This window comes from Lonchura striata, chromosome 10, assembly GCF_050655825.1.
Source record: "Lonchura striata isolate lonStrDom1 chromosome 10, ASM5065582v1, whole genome shotgun sequence".
NCBI classification, from domain to species: Eukaryota; Metazoa; Chordata; class Aves; order Passeriformes; family Estrildidae; genus Lonchura; species Lonchura striata.
The window spans coordinates 5,337,632-5,355,112 of record NC_140712.1 but is presented as its reverse complement, the minus strand read 5'-3'; the positions used below and the strand labels follow the sequence as shown (position 1 = coordinate 5,355,112).

Sequence of the window (17,481 nt, the reverse complement as noted above, 5' to 3'; positions counted from 1 at the left end):
CATAAGGGAGGCTTCCAGAGATGTTTGAGGTGTCAGCTAAAACTGAATTTAATGCACCTGAGTAGGTAAGAACAGACTCAAAAAGTGAGAGGCCTCAATGTACAATATACTAAAGGTAATAAGAGGCTCTTTTCTCAGCAGGGAATATCCCTGTGTGGCACAGTTTTAAGAGACTCCTGGAGTAATGAGGTGATCCAGTAGTCTCCTTAGGGGAGCTGCCATTAACAGTGAGGTGCTTTCAACTGTGCTTGCATTAAATTTCATGTAAATAACAAAAGAAAGTTTAAAATTAAGTAAAAATAAAACCCAACATCAAATAAAAGGTGTTGGAATACTGCTGTACCTAAAGGAAAGTGCTCCTTTTGAGCTTTTTTCTCTGTTTTCATAATTTATCTGGCACTTATCTATTTTGTTACTCTCACATTTCTTCAATGTTGGCTGTTGGTGGCAGTGCCTTGGTGTGAGGCTCTCTCTGCACTGAGACATGAGACTTCCTGGATGCTGTTTTTAAACTGACATGTAAAACAAGTGGGGTTGGAGTCCAGGTTCTGGAGTCCATCTGAATTAGCAAATATTTATAACCACTCCATTTGCAACCCATTACTAAGGGTATTCTGTCTAGTTAGGACTGGAGGCAGGGAGAGCTCCATATCCCAGTTAAGGATGTAGTTGTTCTCTTTGAGTTGGCAGATGAACCACATCCACTGTGATTCTGCAGCTTGCAACATGGAAGTACAGGGAAAGAATGTCCTTTATGGGATTCTGTCCTCTCCAGCATGCAGAGCCAGTGTGCTAAACTGCAGCAGGACAGATTCTGTCCCTGGCTGTAAGATGACAGTAACATTTCCTTCACAGAATTTACACTTTGAGGATGTTTCAGTCAGCGTCACTTATTTTAAATGTGGTACTCTAAAGTGTTTATTTTGAAATAAACACTTTTTTTTACCTGTGCTGTGTAGTCATAAAGTACTCTGTAGTCCTGTGATGATGTGATCTCAGCTTTTTCATTGACAAAAATGGATGCATAGACTCCTTCTGTTCTCTCTGCAAGGGGGGGAAATCAGAAAGAAATACCCAGCACAGAAAGAGTTCAGTTGCTTATAGAAGTGTGGGATCATATGCAAGAGTTCACAAATACAAGGGTTTCTGTTCTCTCTCTGCCTGGAGATGCACACATACAGAAAAGCTGCTGTGAACTGTAGGTACATCTTGCACAAAAACAGTCCCCCATTGATGGGATGACAATACACCCACTGAACTTTGTGGGAGGTCAGAAACCAGCTTTAGCCTCAGGTTGGGAAAAAGGTTCCCCCTGGTAAAACACAATCCAAGTCATCCAAGGAGGGAAACACTGATTAAAATGGTTTAACAATGTTGCTACTGGGGGTATAAAATTCCAGTAGCTCCCCGGCTCACACAGGACTTTCCTTTTCCAATAGAGAAAAATGGAAAACATTGTGCCAATGGGTCACCAGACATTTTCCACTGGTTTATGTAGTTCTCACATAGTTATTTGTCATGGATATAACTTTTTTTGCAGATATTTTAATACAGCTTGTTGTAATTAGGGAAACATCTCATTCCTTCCCAGCATCTGTCTGGGGGCTTCCCCTGCTGAGCACCAGCAGCACAAGAGAGAGTCTGGGCTGTGCTTCTGGGTGCCCAAGCAGGCAGGTCTGACAGAGGCAGTTGATTTTAAAGCTGTTTGAAAACAACTTTTCTTTTGGTATGGACTACAGTTAAAATGCTTTTGTTTACTATCAAATCAATAAAAATGTCATAAATTGTTACCTTTTACATAGTGAAAATACTGTGTTTTAAATATCATTGATAAATTCCTAGTTATAAGGATTACAAAGCAGCAGTGCAACTGTGAGGTGAGATGGGTATTTGTATTCATAAGCCATGTGCCTGGTGTGTTAAAAATTTTATGTATTCTGTGGGGCTTTTTAGTGGTAGTTATGCTACACAAGGAGAAAACTACTATCTGTGTCAGGCTGCTGCTCTGAATGTACAGCCCCCCCGGCCTAGACGGAGGTTTTGAAGACTCTATGGGTTATTTTGCACTTTAAACTGGGAAATCTGTTAATACACATCCAAGCAAAATTAATTTCCAGACTACTCTTGCCGGCCAACTTGTGAATATCTGCTGTACGTTTCTGCTCCTTGTCAAAGCCTGGTTTAGCAACACAATCTTAAACAAACACATCTGGTAAACTGATTTCCTGCGGAGCATACCCAGAGGAGGGGCTGAAGGAGTGGCAGTTTCTGTGTTGTTTTTGCTGCTCCCATGCAGTAGTCCAGAGAATCTGCAGAACCAAGAGAAGCCAAAACCAAAATGAGTGAACAAGGTTGGATATGAGCATTCCTTCATCTCAGCTCTCTGACTCAGCCTTCCCTCCATCTGCTTCACAGAGTAGATGTCATCTCTTCCCATGGCCTTCTATTTTCTTTTATGCTGTAGATATATTTACCTTCCTTTAAAATGTATTTTAAAAATGCAGCAGACTATTGCAACATCAGGCTTCACTAAATTGTGCATGAAACACAGCAGAGAATATTTTTTGTAGAGCCGAAGGCTCGTGGTGTGAAACTCCAATTAACATCACAAAATTAAAATTACGAAAATTGTCAGTTGCTTTTAAGATATTAACATCTCTTTGTGTTTAAGGAAAACCCTGATACAATTTAAAATACAGAGCTTGTGTAACAAGCCTTTCTAAAAGCTGTGAGTTTAAGTGAATTTTTATTTTAATCTATCCCTAGTTATTTCCTATATCACAGCTGGGTACTGAAGACTAAGTAAAGTGAGAAAATGAGTTCGAATTCTCAAGCAGAGATAGAAATAGCATTGCATGCTTAAGGCATATTTAAAGGGTCTGATTTTTCAGCTAGAGAACATTCCATTTTTCTGGAAAATGGATATCCTATCTCAGGAGTTCCTGGAGGACTCAGGCTGAGTCTCTCCAGGTCCCTGCCCATGCTGCTCACAGTGGTGCTCTGAATGGCAGTGCAATTGTCTTATGTAACTGCACAGGATGCAGCACTGAATTCGTTATTAGAGAAGATCCAGTTTCCAGCTGAAAAACAAAGCATTGTGTACAACCCTGACCAGCTCCCTGGCAAGCCTGGACCACATTCCAGATGAGAGATCACTGCCTAATTCTTGTCTTTGCCATGTCATAGGGCTTGTTAAAATATAAATCTCTTCTGCTTTAACTGCAATGCCCTCCCCACTGTGAATTTGCCATTTAAGTATAAAATATTTAAACCAATAGAGCCACCACGTTCTTCTGCTGTTATAACTGCATCCATGTTCTAACATTTACCAGCACAAATCGATCAGAATAAGGAAAATTGCCTCCCTAATCATCACAGTTTTTCCACTATCCAGACAGAGCAGCTCTTTGATCCAGAAAGAGAGAGCAGCTTTTTGTTCTGCTCAGCTGAGTGGTGCTGAGCATGGAGGAATGGCCCCAAAGGAAAGTTCTTCCAGCCTCTGCTCCCAGCCGGATTCACCTTTACCCTCCCGGGAACAAACTGGTTTTGTTGCTAAGTGCCCTGACTCAGTAGGAAAGAGGAAACAAACGTCTGCTCCCCATTGCTGGCCAAGTTATTGTGCGATGAACTCATCCCCTGTCCCTCCTCCCACTGGGGCACGGCAAAATGACTCTCACTCCAGTTTCATACCGTCTTCTGTCCAGTCACATTTACTGGTACCTAGTTGCCTCTTGCCACAGTGGAGGAAGCAATAACTTTCCACGAGGTGCTTTGTCACCGGGCAGGGCTGCCGAGCTGGAGCAGCCCCGCCCGGGAAGCGCCGCTCACCTCTTGATCACGCCGCAGGACTGCGTGGGGCTGCTGCTGCGCCGGCGGGGCTCTCGGCTGTAGTAGCTCTCGTAGCCTATGGCATCTGCGGCAGGGCGATAAAAAACACATGTTCGAACAGGAAACGCTGTGAGAAAACGTTGTGACCTGGAGCAAACGGGGCAGCACCTGTCTGCCCTCACCTGGACCTGGCTGGAGCAGCTCGGCGGAGCCCGAGGCTTGGCAGAAGCCGTGGCAGTGGCTGTAAGCAGCCTGGTGGCAAGGCACCCCCGGCCCATGCCAGGAGCTGTGACCGCCCTGCTGAGGAAAGCTGTTCCTCCGTGGCTGTTTCTACTATTGAGGGGGCACTGTATGGCCATTGAGTGCCCTAAACCGTGGTCATGGCAGAATTTGTTGCAGCCCATTTTGTTTCTTCTTTCCTCAGTGTATCCAGTCAGGAATTTTTTGTCAGAGCCGGGGAGATTTCTGAGTGATATTGCCTGAAGCAATAACGAGCAATTTCCTGGTGTTTGCTTGTGTGTTTCCCCACCTTTCCTATCTCCTCCGTCTGCCTCCTGAGAGCTTATTTGCTGTTTACCCAGAGATATCTGGATTTTCTTCTCGCAAACACATTTAGGTTGCAGTTCCGTTGCTCTCCCCTATGGTGTCGTTAAGGGTGAAATTCAAACCATTTCCAAGTGTAACTTTACAGATGGAACAGTTACAGATGGATTTATTTGCCATCCCGGAGCTCCCAGTGCAGTTCTCACAGCTGTGGCCGCACAGCCTTTCTGCCTGTTCAGTGTGAGCCAAGCACACATGAGTGAAGCCCGTGATAGGGTTTTATCTCTGCCCTGATACCAGCAAGGTAAGAAAGACAGGCTTGGGCTAAGGGTTATGTTGACATTCTCACACTGCGTCAGCCAAGCTACTAAGCAGAGCAGGCACACAGAGCTAGAGAGTGTGAAGAATCCCTACAAATAAGACTTATAGTAATTAGGGAGTTTTCTGACCAATTTAAGGGTCTCCTGTTGCCCTTCTGCATTGTCACCTTGGTGCAGTTTCCAGTCTAGAGGGCACTGTAAGACTGGGTAGGGAAGGAAGGGAGCAAGACCATCAAGGAGGTTTGGTCAGGATGAAGGTCTTCTGCCACACAATGCAAAATTACACGTGAGCTTCCTCCTGCATTTTGCAAATAATAGCACAGATCAACAGCTCACCATGTGCTACAGTGCAAACTCATTGCCCAGAGCTGTGGAAAAATGAGGATATTGCTTCCAGAACATGTAATCTTCTAGAAGGTGGCAAAAATAAACAACAAAAAAGCAAGTCAGGTTTTTCTTTGCATTTCATAAAGTTCTCGAGGTTTTTTTCCACCTAGTTCTTATTAGAAATGACTCTGACATGGCCAAAATATTTTTATAGAAATTTCCTAGGTGAGTGGAGAATGACAAATCTCAAATTGGAAAAAAACCCCAAAAACCTAAACAAAACAAAACAAAAAACAAACAAACAAAACCCCAAAAAAAAAAACAACCAAACAAACAAAAAAAACCCAAAAAACTAGCTGAGAATTACACATTTCTTAGTATACAGAAGTTGTTTCATACTGATGCGAGGCACAGTTCTCCTTTCTGCTACTGCAAATTTAATTTTCCTAGGTAAATTCTCCTGTATCAGTGAATTTAAATCTTGTATGTGAAGAACAAACTATAGCAGCAAAATGGCGTCCAGTACACCAGCAGCAATATATTAGTTTTTAAAAATTCCCCAACTCCTAATTTTTAGCCACCACAAGAGTAATGGCAAAAAGGCTGAGTGAAAAGCAGGCCTCAGCTCAGTGCTGAATTAGTGGCAGCACCCAGCTCTGCTGGAGAAGGTTCTGGGGTGCAATTCCTGCCAGCCTTGAGCTCTGCAGTGAAATCAAAGGAGTGGAACTTGTTTTTGTAGGAGACAATTGATAATTGATAATTGATAATTGATAATCACCCAGGGCTCAGGCCCTCACACTGCTGGGTTGTACCTGTACAACTCCCAGCATGGCAGGGTTTATGTAACTCTCTTTTGTTGCCTGTGGAAGCACTCGGGTGTGGTTTGTGTCTGGCCGTGTGACACATCAGGCAGCTCCTTTGCTAAGGAGTGCTTGGACAACTCCTACCCTGGAGCAGCAGGTTTTCATTTTCTATCTGCTCTTGCCTCGTGGTGGGTTGACCTCCATTTCAGACCAGGGGTTTTGAGCACTGAAGTCAAGGAAAAGGCAGCTTTGGCTTGAATGGGCAGAGTTCTGTGTGCTGGGACAAAGCCAATTTAATTCAGAATTTCTCCCAGAGTCTTGGTTTATGCAAACAACTTCCTGAGAGCAGATTTGTTATTCCCCATTGGGCATGTGGAACAGAATAGAAAACTGGATTTTCTCTCTGCTGCAAATGAAGAAGCAGCACCTCTGCCAAGGGGACACTGGGGTGCAGTTATGTGGTAGGGTGGCTCTGCCTTGTCACCACTGCAGGAAGCTGAAGTTGCCATTTCTGCAAGGCAATTTGCCACCTCCTTAGTGGTGTCAATTCAGCTGTACTGTGAAATGAGCCTGGCTGCAAAGCCAAAACAAGTTTTTCCTTCCTTGGAGGGTTATTTTTAAGCTGGATCATTCTGCTATCCCACTTAGAGCATCACTCAGGCAGCGATGGCAGCACAGTGTGGGGGAAGTGAGCACTGCAGGTGGGAACAAAAAGTTGGAGCAGAAATTCCTCCAGCTGGTTTCACTTCCTAAGGACGTGTACTGCACAAGCCATCTGACAAGATCAGTAGGAATAATTACCTGGAGGTTGTGTTCCTGTCATTTTTGTCTTAATGAAGTAGTCTATGTCTGACTCTACAACACAGTTCTCCAAGCTGACCCGAACCTCTTCATACATCTACAAAACAAAATCCAAGAGTTTAATTTAACTTTTAACCTTTCATGTTGAATTAACAAATAATGCTCTTGTAGTAATTGTCCCCTTAAGAAATACTTTTTACTTGGTATATGGCTGATCTTTAGCTTGCCCCCTGTACCAATATTCTTGTAAACACACCTCTTTGTGCTCTGGATAGTCTTTAAAGAGAGCAGGACAAAGACAGTCCAGAACTTTTCAATAAAGAAATTAATAACAGGAAACAGCAATTCAAAGTCAAATCTCTAGAGTATTCTTTATATCTTCCAGTTTTGAGGCCATGACTGGATGCCTTTTTTGAAATTGTGTCAGAGCCCAAATATACTGGTAGCAGTATTTGGTAGCAGGAAGCGTTCTCCAGCACACCAAGGAGGAGACGTGTGAGTGCCACCAAGCCTGCATGCAGAATGCATCTGGATTACATCTGGGAGAACAGGAGTGGGATATTCCCCTGGAGCCAGCCCAGCAGAGAAGGGCAGGGCAGGCTGTACCTCATCATCCTTCACACACTGCAGGGACAGCTGGTTGCAGTGCACCCACAGCGAGTTCCGCAGGATCGTGATGCGGTCGCACTCCTGCAGCTGGAAGACCTAAAGCCAAACAGGAAAGGTGATGTAGCCTTGTGGCTTTGCAGGCTGGGACAGGGCTGGGGATGCAAACCTATTCTGTCTGAGGGCACCATGGGTAAAGGATATTTTTTCAATTGGTGGAGAAACTACATCTACTATTTGTGCTCAAAAAATTGTTCTAATTGGTTGCACCAAATTAAAGTTATTTTTTAGAGACAAAAACAAAGCAGGGGAGAGGAATCCAGATCTGGATTTGACTGCTACCTCTGCTGTTGAGGATTTCAGAGGCAGGGTCCTGTCTGCCCATCACACTGAAATCTGGATGTTTAACAGATCAGTACTGGCATGAAAGGGCTGTATTTATGTTAGAGGCAGAGAAAAAACTATCCACCTCTGCCATCTAAAATGCCTCTCTAAACTTTTCTCTTTTAAAAGTACTTGAGGGTCTCTGGACTTGACTCTGCATATCAAAGGTTATTTTTGTGGTAAAGAGAAGGTATTTTTCTGTCTTCAGAGTTATTATCTTCCTTCATCTGTCTGGCTTCCTCATGTTGCTGCACTGCTTATGAAGAATGAAGGGGGCAGAGAGAGAAGTGTGAACCAATTTGGGGGAAGAGGCAGATAAACTCTTTCTTTAAAAACTTATTAAAAAAAACCCAAATCACCCTGATCTCTACGTTGTACTGTTAAAAGTAGAACAACGTTTTGGTTTTCTATGAGGTGTGAAAATCTCAGATGCTTTCAACCATCTGTCTCCATCTCTGTTTGCTAGTAATTATGTCCAGAACACCACAAATGTGTACAACATTCATCAGAACACTCAGTTGGGTATGCATCCTGCCATCTAATAACTTACTGACTAAAGAAACCTAAAAGAAGGAATCTGTCAGGGAAGTAAGCTGCTGTGGGGACTGGTTTCTGAGGGTAAAAGCTTTAAAAGAGAACCTGCAAGTGGAGAATGACCATTTCAAAGCTCATTCTGAACAGAAAGGCTGTGGCCATCAAGGCTGCTGAAACAGCACCAGAGCCAAGGGGGAATTTTCCAGGTCAATGGTGTCCTGTCAGGAAATGCAGTCAATGCAAGAGGGAAGTGTAGTGACTCTGGGCTTCAAGCCCCTGTCAGCACCCAGACAAGCACAGCTGGGTGTTGTGTTTGACACATCCCTGGTGCTGCTGAAGTCCCATGCCAGTGTGGCACAGCCCCTGTGACAAAGGCCACCCCAGAGCTGCCACTTGCCAGCCAGCATTTTCAGGCTGTGGTTGTCCAGCACTCAGTTACAGACCCAAGCAACCCCAGCCCTTCCAGATTTCCCACTCTGCAGCCACAAGTGTAGGATTCTAAGCTGCTTTTTGTACTAATTGCTAGTTAAAAACAACAACAACAAAAACAAACAAACAAACAAAAATAAACACCAAAAAAACCAAAGAGTATCAGTTCTTCTCTCTACAAGCACTTTTAAAAGAAGGCATTAAGGATGTCCTTGCTTTATGAATGGCTGTTTGGATTAAGCAGTGGGCAGGTCACAAGCTCTGTGAGCTGGCCAGGATTTAGCTGTATGGGACAAAAAAGAGTGTGAGGTTGTGGATGCTTCACTGGTTTGTTGGCTTTTTAAGAAGGGAGAAAATATGCCTCTTTGGAAGACTAAGGCTTAGCATAATATCTGTGGAAATGTCTTTGCCAGTTGTGAGGCTTTTCAGTCCTCTCAGAGAGGGAATATTTAAGATGAAGCAGAGAACTGGAGATGTATGCTCCTGGCATTTTATTTTATGTGGAAATAAAGTCTGCAACAAGTAAATATAGCAAAATCTGACTTTAGCAGATGGGCAAATGTACTTGAAGGATTACTGTGATCAAATGAGTGGCTGATTTGGATGCCAACCAGTTCCTCTAAATTGTTGTGCAAAACTTAATAGCCAAGTGCAAATCTCCTTGTCCATCCTCAGTAAAATGGAGACAGAGACTTCTCTACCACTGCCTTTCAACTGAAAGATTATTTCATGGCAAAAGACAAATATTCTTGCAGGTAAATTTAAAGTGCTATGAAACATGAAGAGTGACTGGGGTATGTAGCAGCTCATATATTGCTCCACCTTTCTCACTTCTGCACTTATTCCACTCCTTTATTTTTACATAGCTATGCTGACCAAGCAAGGAGAATGTCAGTGATACAGGAGCAGCTATGTCTAAATAAGCCCTAGTTTCTGCAGTAATTTTGCAAAGACATCTGTTGAGATTACACATAAAGCAAACAGCAAAACTCTTGGGATGACATTTCAGGCCTTAGACTGAAATCTTCCAATGGGATAAAATAAAGAGTGTGCAAACATCGCTGTGAAAATCAAGGTTTACCTCACAGGTTTTGATATGTTCCTGTTCCCACTCTGTCCTGACCTTATCCAGCTGCTCGATGTTCTGTTTGTAAACATTCTCTGTAAACACAGACACAGAACAGAAACCCAACAGTCAGGGAAAAAGTGATACAGCCTTTCTCACTTTCCTCCTATTGGGCCTTTCCTGTGATTCCTGCATTTCAGGCCTGTGCTTTGCTTCAGTATCACAAGAATATGTGAACTTGGAACTGGTGGGGCACAATAATTACTGGGTTCTTTTCTTTGTAGCTATGTACTAGAGTAAGGATTCTCTGTATGGCTTGCAGATCAGTTATAAACTTTACAGTAGGGGTAACACAATTCAGAGATGAAGAGCCTGGACCATGCTTGGGCACTGAGTATCCTTAGGCTCTTTTCATTCCAAGCCAGCCAGGTGAGCCATGTGATTTAGTGTAAGCTATTCCATGGGAGGCACAAGCTTGAGCTCCTGAGCCAGCTCAGCTGTGTGCTGGCCTGTCCTGGGCATACACACATTTGTAGCTGCAGATCACTACTGTGCTCATGCCATGGGCATGGGGAATGAGATTTGGGCTGCCTCAGGGCAATTTGAGTGTCTAGTGTGCTTTCAAACTTGCTTCAAGAAGAGCTTTTCTTTCCTGGATGATGTCCCTAAAGGAAGTCTTCTATGAATTCTTTAATGCAAGCAGGACACTGGCATTTCCACAGTGGGGAGTGAATGCCAATGATTGTCAGGCTGCTGCTCTTCAGAGGCTTCTTCATTCAGATTTGGGTAGGTGACTCTGGGAACTCTGACAGCCTGGGTGATTTGGATGTGTTCTATCAAAATCCTGTGCTGGTAGGTCTTTGCTGAGAAGATTAATAGTTCAAACAGCAAACAGCATCACCTGCTTCATTTGCTGCATCTCTGCATTGCTTGGCTTTGTTCTGGCTCTGAAAAAGGAAAAGAAACACCCCAAATTAACTTCTGACATATTTTTGCTTCTGCCCCAGTTTTTTGTGCTGCTTGCTCTCTCTTCCCCTCTAGGGGAAAGGTTCTAATTGGCAAGCACTTCCTGGCTGTCCCCCCTTTGTGCAGAGTTCTGCTGAATGTGTGCTATGGAGAAGGGACCAGAATTTCCCAGGTGCAGCCATAGGTGCAATGACTTCAAGGGAAAGCTTTCCATGCAGACATCCCTGCCAGAGGAGCTCAGAGCCAGCATGATCCAGCCTGAAGCTGTGCCTGCTGGCTGAGCTGTTTTTTCTCAGTTGTTTGATGTGCTTTTCTAATAGATATTTATAAGCAGAAATAAATGGCAGTTAAAATTCTTCATCTTTCAAGCTCCTCATGTAATACTCAGATGAAAAGCACACAGCTTTTAAAATACTTTGGAAATGGCAGATTATTTTCCATAACAATTCAGAAGCCTAAAAGCAAAATTCACTCTAAGTAGAAGTTCTCTGTTTTAAAAATCTGCAGCTTTTAGCAAATGAGAAACAGCCACTACTGACAGGTCTGTACTTGCAGGTCCTTCTGCACAGATGGGGGTGACAGCACAGTCATGCACTGCTCTAGACATCAGTGTAATACATTCTTCCACCCTGCCCTTGAAGACAAGGCTCAGGTAGGGGTTCTTAGCATCATATTCCTCATTACAGCTTGCTGGGAAAGGTGTAGTAAGCTGGGAACAGGAGTTTCATTCTTATTTGCTTCCTGGCCCAAACCGTTTCCAAATGCTGAGCAGAATTAAACAGCCTGTGAGCTGCTTCTGTGCATTCCCAACGTGCTGGCATGTTAGGGGAAGAAATGGCAATGGAGCACCCTGGGATCCTTCTGCATGGAAGGAGCTGGGTCAGGTTTAGCTGCCATTGAAGCTGTGAAATGCTCTGGTGTCATTTTGGCAGGGCCAGGATTCCATCCCCTCTTTGCAGCTAAGCTGCAGGGGTTTGCTTATCAAAGATTAGGGAATGCTGAAAATAAAATGTAAAGTTCTGATGCTGTTTTTAGTCTCCACACCACCACCCCTCCGCTCCTTGAGATGATTTTTGATCCTTTTTGCTTACACTGCACTGATTTTTATCGAGCCAAAGGGAGTTCATTTATTTTGTTTTCTCCATCTGTTTCACTGTAAAATGTTCCCATTAAAAGTTAGTGAATTGTCAGCTGCAAGTATCAAGACGATGCAATGAAGGACTGCAGTGCCTTAATTTCCAACGATTTATTTTTGAGTCTGTAAATTTAGTTGAAATTAAACTCACCATGAGGAGAAAAACGTTGAGGAAAAATACGCATTTTAATGTAAGATGCTACGCCTACTAAGTGTAAGAGACCAAAAGGCAAAACTAACTGCATGACATATTTTTGATTTTTTTCTTTTTTGTAATGAGTAATTTCAGCGAAAAATCTCATTCAGTTTCCTTTCAGGATTCATAGAGCAATTGGATCACAGCCTGGGATAAATTAATTCAATTACTTAGTCCCTTCCCAGAGGATTCTTTGGGGTTAATTCCAAGGCAAAGCCCCTGGCGTCCTGTAGAATGGATTGGTTATTGCATTCCCTTGGACCTGGAGAAGGTAAAGCCCCATTTTCCCCCAGAACAGCACTGGCATCCCAGGTACCTTTTCTGTTTGCTTCGGGTTGCCTGCAGCGCTGGTGCGTTCAAAGGACTGCTCGGCCTCGTCCGCCTCCCTGCACTTCTGCTCGTAGCTCTTCTTGGACTGGGTGCAAATGAGATCAAACGTGAGGGTCTGCCTGGGCAGCAAGGCTGGCTTCCCCCACAGGCATGTTCCAGCCACTTCCTCCTTTGTAGTCTGGGGCAGCAAATCAGCAAAGAGAAAAAAATCCCAAACAGAAAAAATCCCAAACAGAAAAAAATCCCAAAGGCACCGTAGGGAGGCAGGAAAATAGAACTGAAACATTGGAATGGGGGCTGACAGCACAAATCCTTTTCCTGCAGCCCTGAAATTGTTTGCATTGTATAACTGCAACTCCCTGCAGGGGTCAAGAACGCACAGGCTGCTCTACCACCACTGGTGCACCAGGCATCTGCCCAGGAGCCATGAAGAGATGAATTTGTGAGCCAGCACCCCACTGTCAACAGTCTTGGTGTAGTTCTCAGAAGCAAGAAAAATCTTTATTTGCACCAAATCATCTCTCTATCTTAGAGATGCACTTAGAACCACCACATTAAAAAAAAAAAAATCATTAGTACACTTCCAGCTGTAGCACTGACAGGTCTGCAACTACTTTCCTTTAGAGGCAGTTGCCCATTGGAAACCAAACCCAGCTGCCTATAGTTTCTGTACCTGCAAGCTTTCCAGATGGAAAGGATTCCTCCTGCCTTAAAGATTTCACTGTTCTTAAAATTGTACTTACACAAACTGAAAAATTACATTTACTCCTCTAAGTACCCTTGCCAAGAGAGAATGAAATCCTATTTGACCTGGGGCACCATTCATCCTGTATTAACCTTCTGGAGACTTTTCAGGGAAGATCAGCTTTCTCCTCACAGCAGGAATGACATCTTCCCTCCCTCACACAGTCTTGCACACTCACACAGCTTTGACCTTTCTTTAAATAAAGGTACATGTGATACAGATTTTACTGGAGCCAGTTTGCATCAGGAAACCTGCCCAAGCCCTCCCACTTACCTCCATTGTTTTCTTATAATGGGACAGTTTGCTCTTCTGCATCCGCTCCATGGCAGACTCGTACTGTCAGAAACACACACAAGTCAGCATTTCTTGCTTTGAACTTCCCCCGCTTTCCAGCAGCAGGATTAGGAAAACCATAATCAGGGCCTTTCTATGAGCCACCTCCCTGTGGGCAAAATTACTTCAATCTGCTTTTATAAATGACAAGTTTCTAAGTGAAACAGAGAGCATCAAAGTGCCAGGTAAAAAAAGTAATCCCAGATAATTCTGCTTCAGTGGTTTCCATTAATAGCAGAGAGGACATAGATCTTCATTTTCTTCCCTGCTTTATTTTTTTGTTGTTGTTTTTGTTTTGTTTTGTTTTGTTTTGGTTGGTTGGTTTTGGTTTTGGTTTTGGTTTTGGTTTTGGTTTTCTTAAAGAGATGAAATACTGCAGCACCCAGTCACAGTGGGCTCTGCCAGCAGGGTTCCTTTGCTACTGCCAGAGCTTGATCCCACATCTCTGCAGACCAAACCAATGCCTCACCCACATGAGCACAGGTAGTTGTCCATTTTCAACCCAAACAGTTCCTGTCTCTTTTATATTCCACTGCTTCTGGCAACTTTATGCTCAGTGTGATTTGATTTCCATGCTGGAGCTGTCCGGGCAGTGTTGGAAGGACAGTGCTGGATTCTCTTCCATGGTTTTAGTTCTGAGATGCCCAGCTTTATGTGACAATGAGATATGCTCTCACTGGCTTTCTTCAGGGGGACTTTTGATCTTTTAATCTTTACGTTCTGCTCAAGCAAAACTCTCTCCAGGGCCACCCAGATGCTTGTTTCACATTGGGCAGTCCTGAGACAGCTACAGTGCAACACAAATCGCAGCATTCTGGGAGGTTACCAAAACTGCTGACACCATCCAGCATGTCTAATGCTGGCTTCCTCACAGCCACATGCTGGACAGAGAAAAAAGCTTATCTAGGACTCCAAAGCAGTTTTTCCTTTTTTTTTCCCCAGGCCCCTCTAACTATTCCCAGTCCAGTTACAGGCTTACAGCTCTCAGCAGGAGGGAGCCTCTCTGCACATCCCAGTGCAAAGGGAATGGGGGACAAACACTGATGAACCTGGTACCCACTGCCTCATTTGCTTCATCAGATCACTGTCGGCCTCAAATCTCAGTAGCAGCACTGGTTTCACCCACTTTCGTATTCAGAATTCTTTGCTATTCCAAGTTCCTGTGTGTCAGGGGCTTGTAGACACACGGTTTTTATGGCACTGGATACTGGTTATATGCATTTTCAATTATACAGCATCAGCTAGATGTTACTTATTTCATGTATTTGGAATTCAGCATATATTGCTGTTGCATTCAGCATGACATTAATTTGCTTTCATGTTTTTAAACATTTGTGTTACTCCTTTATTTGGTGTTGGAGATTGTGCAGGGTCATAGCAAAGAAAACCATTAACAAGGGTATAAAAAAGATAAAAGGAAGGATTAAGTTCTTACAGAAATAATAATAACAGCATCTGCAGTTACACCAGAGAGAGCAAAAGGGACTAAAGCCTCTGGCTTCTGGGTTCAGAGCACTGCTTTATTTCCAGCTGGGATCAGAAAGAGATTTTTGTTCCCCAGTCTCGTCTCTAGAGGGAGCAGGGCACGCTGGTAATGCTTTATCATCTTTTGCACAATTCCCAGCCTGTGGCTGGAGACAGATCATCAGCACAGCCCATTGACCCAATGGCTTTCAACATTTCTCTAGCTTCTCACCTTTTTTCTTTGCTCCTTCTGCCTTTCTCGGAACTCCTCTATTCCTTTCAGCTCTTCCTTCAGCATTACTGCCAGCTGGATATGAGAGTTTCCAACACTTTCAATTTCTAAAGCAAATCAAAATTCAGATTCAGTTAGTGGGAAGGTCTTCAAAATCACATTTTTTGGAGATGTTTCTGTGATGTGACTGCCTTATGAGTTGTCACAAGCAGGACAGCCTTAAGAAAGGTCTCCCTTGTGTTTCTGTATGCACTGACATTGCTGAAGGTTCAAGAACAGAGTGAGTGTGTTTCTTCATGGCCCCATTCACCCCAGCTGCCCCCTTCCTTTGAGGCTGAGGGTCAGGAGTTGTGCAGAGGGAGGGAAGGAGCTCTGGCCTCCATCATCCATCCCTGGCTGTGCTGCTGGGCTGTCGCTGCTCTTGGGAGCTGCCAGCAGTGGTCAGTCATTAGATGAGGCTGCATGCTGAGAATTTCCTAGGATCAGCCAAGATGGATTGAATTTCAGAGCACCTGGCTGTTGCTGTTTGAAATGGCTGGGAACTGCTCTGCATTTGTCAGCTCCAGTGCCTCTGAAATGGAACCCTGCATGTTCCAGAAACACTGAACTCCCCCACCCAGGCCCTAAAAATATCTCAGTCCAGTAGCTGCTTTTCAAGAGGCAGTTTTGGTGTAAACAGCAGGTGCTAGTGATCAGGTACAGTGTCCTGTTGCCTCTCAGTGCAGCATTTTGTGTGTGTGAAAGGGTTTCATTGAGCCTTGGGCACATTTAGGCATCCTTTTCCTCCCCTCTTTATACTACAGGCTGTGAAAGAAAAGCTGGGAATGGTGTGGGGAACAGGATGGACACACTGAGTGCCTGTGTTTGCCAGGTCAGAAGGGAACAAGGAAAAACTTACGTTGCTTGAGCATCTCAAATGCTTCCTTCAGTGTGCTGTGGGACAGAAACAAGACACTTTATTAGTATTGGCTTCCAAGGATGTGTTGGAAATCCGGGGAAAACTTTCCCTCAGAACCTCAAAGATCCACACAGAGATAAAACCCTTAATGGCCTCGTACTAAAAGCTGACCATGCTAACAAGCACAATAGCATCAATCTGTTACCATCAGGAAACACAATAAAATGCTCCATGAAGCAGGGAATTGCACCACTCCTTCTGTGCACCCTCATTCAAACTGTATTTGTGACCGGGAACGTTTACAGCCCTTCTCTCGTCCTGCACCGCGCAGGTAGACAGGAAAGAATTGGGGAATTGGGGTTTTGGAGCAGTAACCTGAAGGGTGGAGCGAAACCTGAAGGGCGGAGCGCTGCGTGCGGCCCCATCGCTGTCCTCGGTGCCCGCACCGCGTCTGCCGAGCACCGCCGATCCTGCTCCCATCCCTCCCCCTGGGCACGGATCCTGCTCCCATCCCTCCCGGGCACGGATCCTGCTCCCATCCCTCCCGGGCACCGATCCTGCTCCCATCGCTCCCTGGGTACCGATCCTGCTCCCATCCCTCCCGGGCACGGATCCTGCTCCCATCCCTCCCGGGCACCGATCCTGCTCCCATCCCTCCCTGGGCACGGATCCTGCTCCCATCCCTCCCTGGGCACCGATCCTGCTCCCATCCCTCCCGGGCACCGATCCTGCTCCCATCCCTCCCTGGGCACGGATCCTGCTCCCATCCCTCCCTGGGCACCGATCCTGCTCCCATCCCTCCCTGTGCACCGATCCTGCTCCCATCGCTCCCTGGGCACGGATCCTGCTCCCATCCCTCCCTGGGCACGGATCCTGCTCCCATCCCTCCCTGGGCACGGATCCTGCTCCCATCCCTCCCTGTGCACCGATCCTGCTCCCATCCCTCCCCCTGGGCACGGATCCTGCTCCCATCCCTCCCTGGGCACGGATCCTGCTCCCATCGCTCCCTGGGCACGGATCCTGCTCCCATCCCTCCCCCTGGGCACGGATCCTGCTCCCATCGCTCCCTGGGCACGGATCCTGCTCCCATCCCTCCCTGGGCACGGATCCTGCTCCCATCGCTCCCTGGGCACGGATCCTGCTCCCATCCCTCCCTGGGCACGCTCCTGCCCCGCACACACGCCACTCCTGCCGCATCCCGGAGCCCGGCAGGAGGATCGGGCCGCTCTGCCCCGCTCGGAGCCGCCGGATGCAGCCCGGGGACACGAGAGGCAATCTCAGATTGCTGTCCTGTCTTTGGCTAGGGCAGAGTCCAGTACTAGAAGGCAGCAGAGATAGCAGCACAGATGGGATGAGAGAACACAAGGTGTATAAAAGCATTTTCAACTTAATACATTCCTTTGGCTCTGCATGTGCAGGCTGGCAGGACGTTTGCATGCACAGAAGCCAGGGCTGGGGTGGGACTTGGAAGCTTTTCAGATCTAGAAATGATCTCTTCAAGCCCCAGAGTGTGCTGTTCCTGGAAGGAATAAGGGAAGAGC

At 45.4% G+C, this 17,481-nt stretch overlaps 1 protein-coding gene across 7 annotated transcripts in view; it reads right to left on the bottom strand.

Annotated features, from left to right (window-relative positions):
• The window catches only part of PSTPIP1 (proline-serine-threonine phosphatase interacting protein 1), a 54,660-nt gene that overhangs the window by 2,582 nt on the left and 34,597 nt on the right, over window positions 1-17,481 (bottom strand). For 4 of the 7 annotated variants that reach the window (XM_085588460.1, XM_085588458.1, XM_085588459.1 and 1 more), the window contains one exon: window positions 15,959-17,459. In XM_085588460.1, coding sequence (XP_085444586.1) covers window positions 16,148-17,459 — 1,312 coding nt within the window. In that variant the 3' untranslated portion in view covers window positions 15,959-16,147. Of the gene's footprint in view, window positions 1-946; window positions 1,045-2,238; window positions 2,310-3,828; window positions 3,914-6,622; window positions 6,720-7,228; window positions 7,328-9,656; window positions 9,737-10,542; window positions 10,589-12,254; window positions 12,447-13,286; window positions 13,350-15,042; window positions 15,150-15,940; window positions 17,460-17,481 lie in introns of those variants that run through there. The other 3 variants (XM_085588463.1, XM_085588464.1, XM_021543408.4) reach the window with 2 other exon arrangements.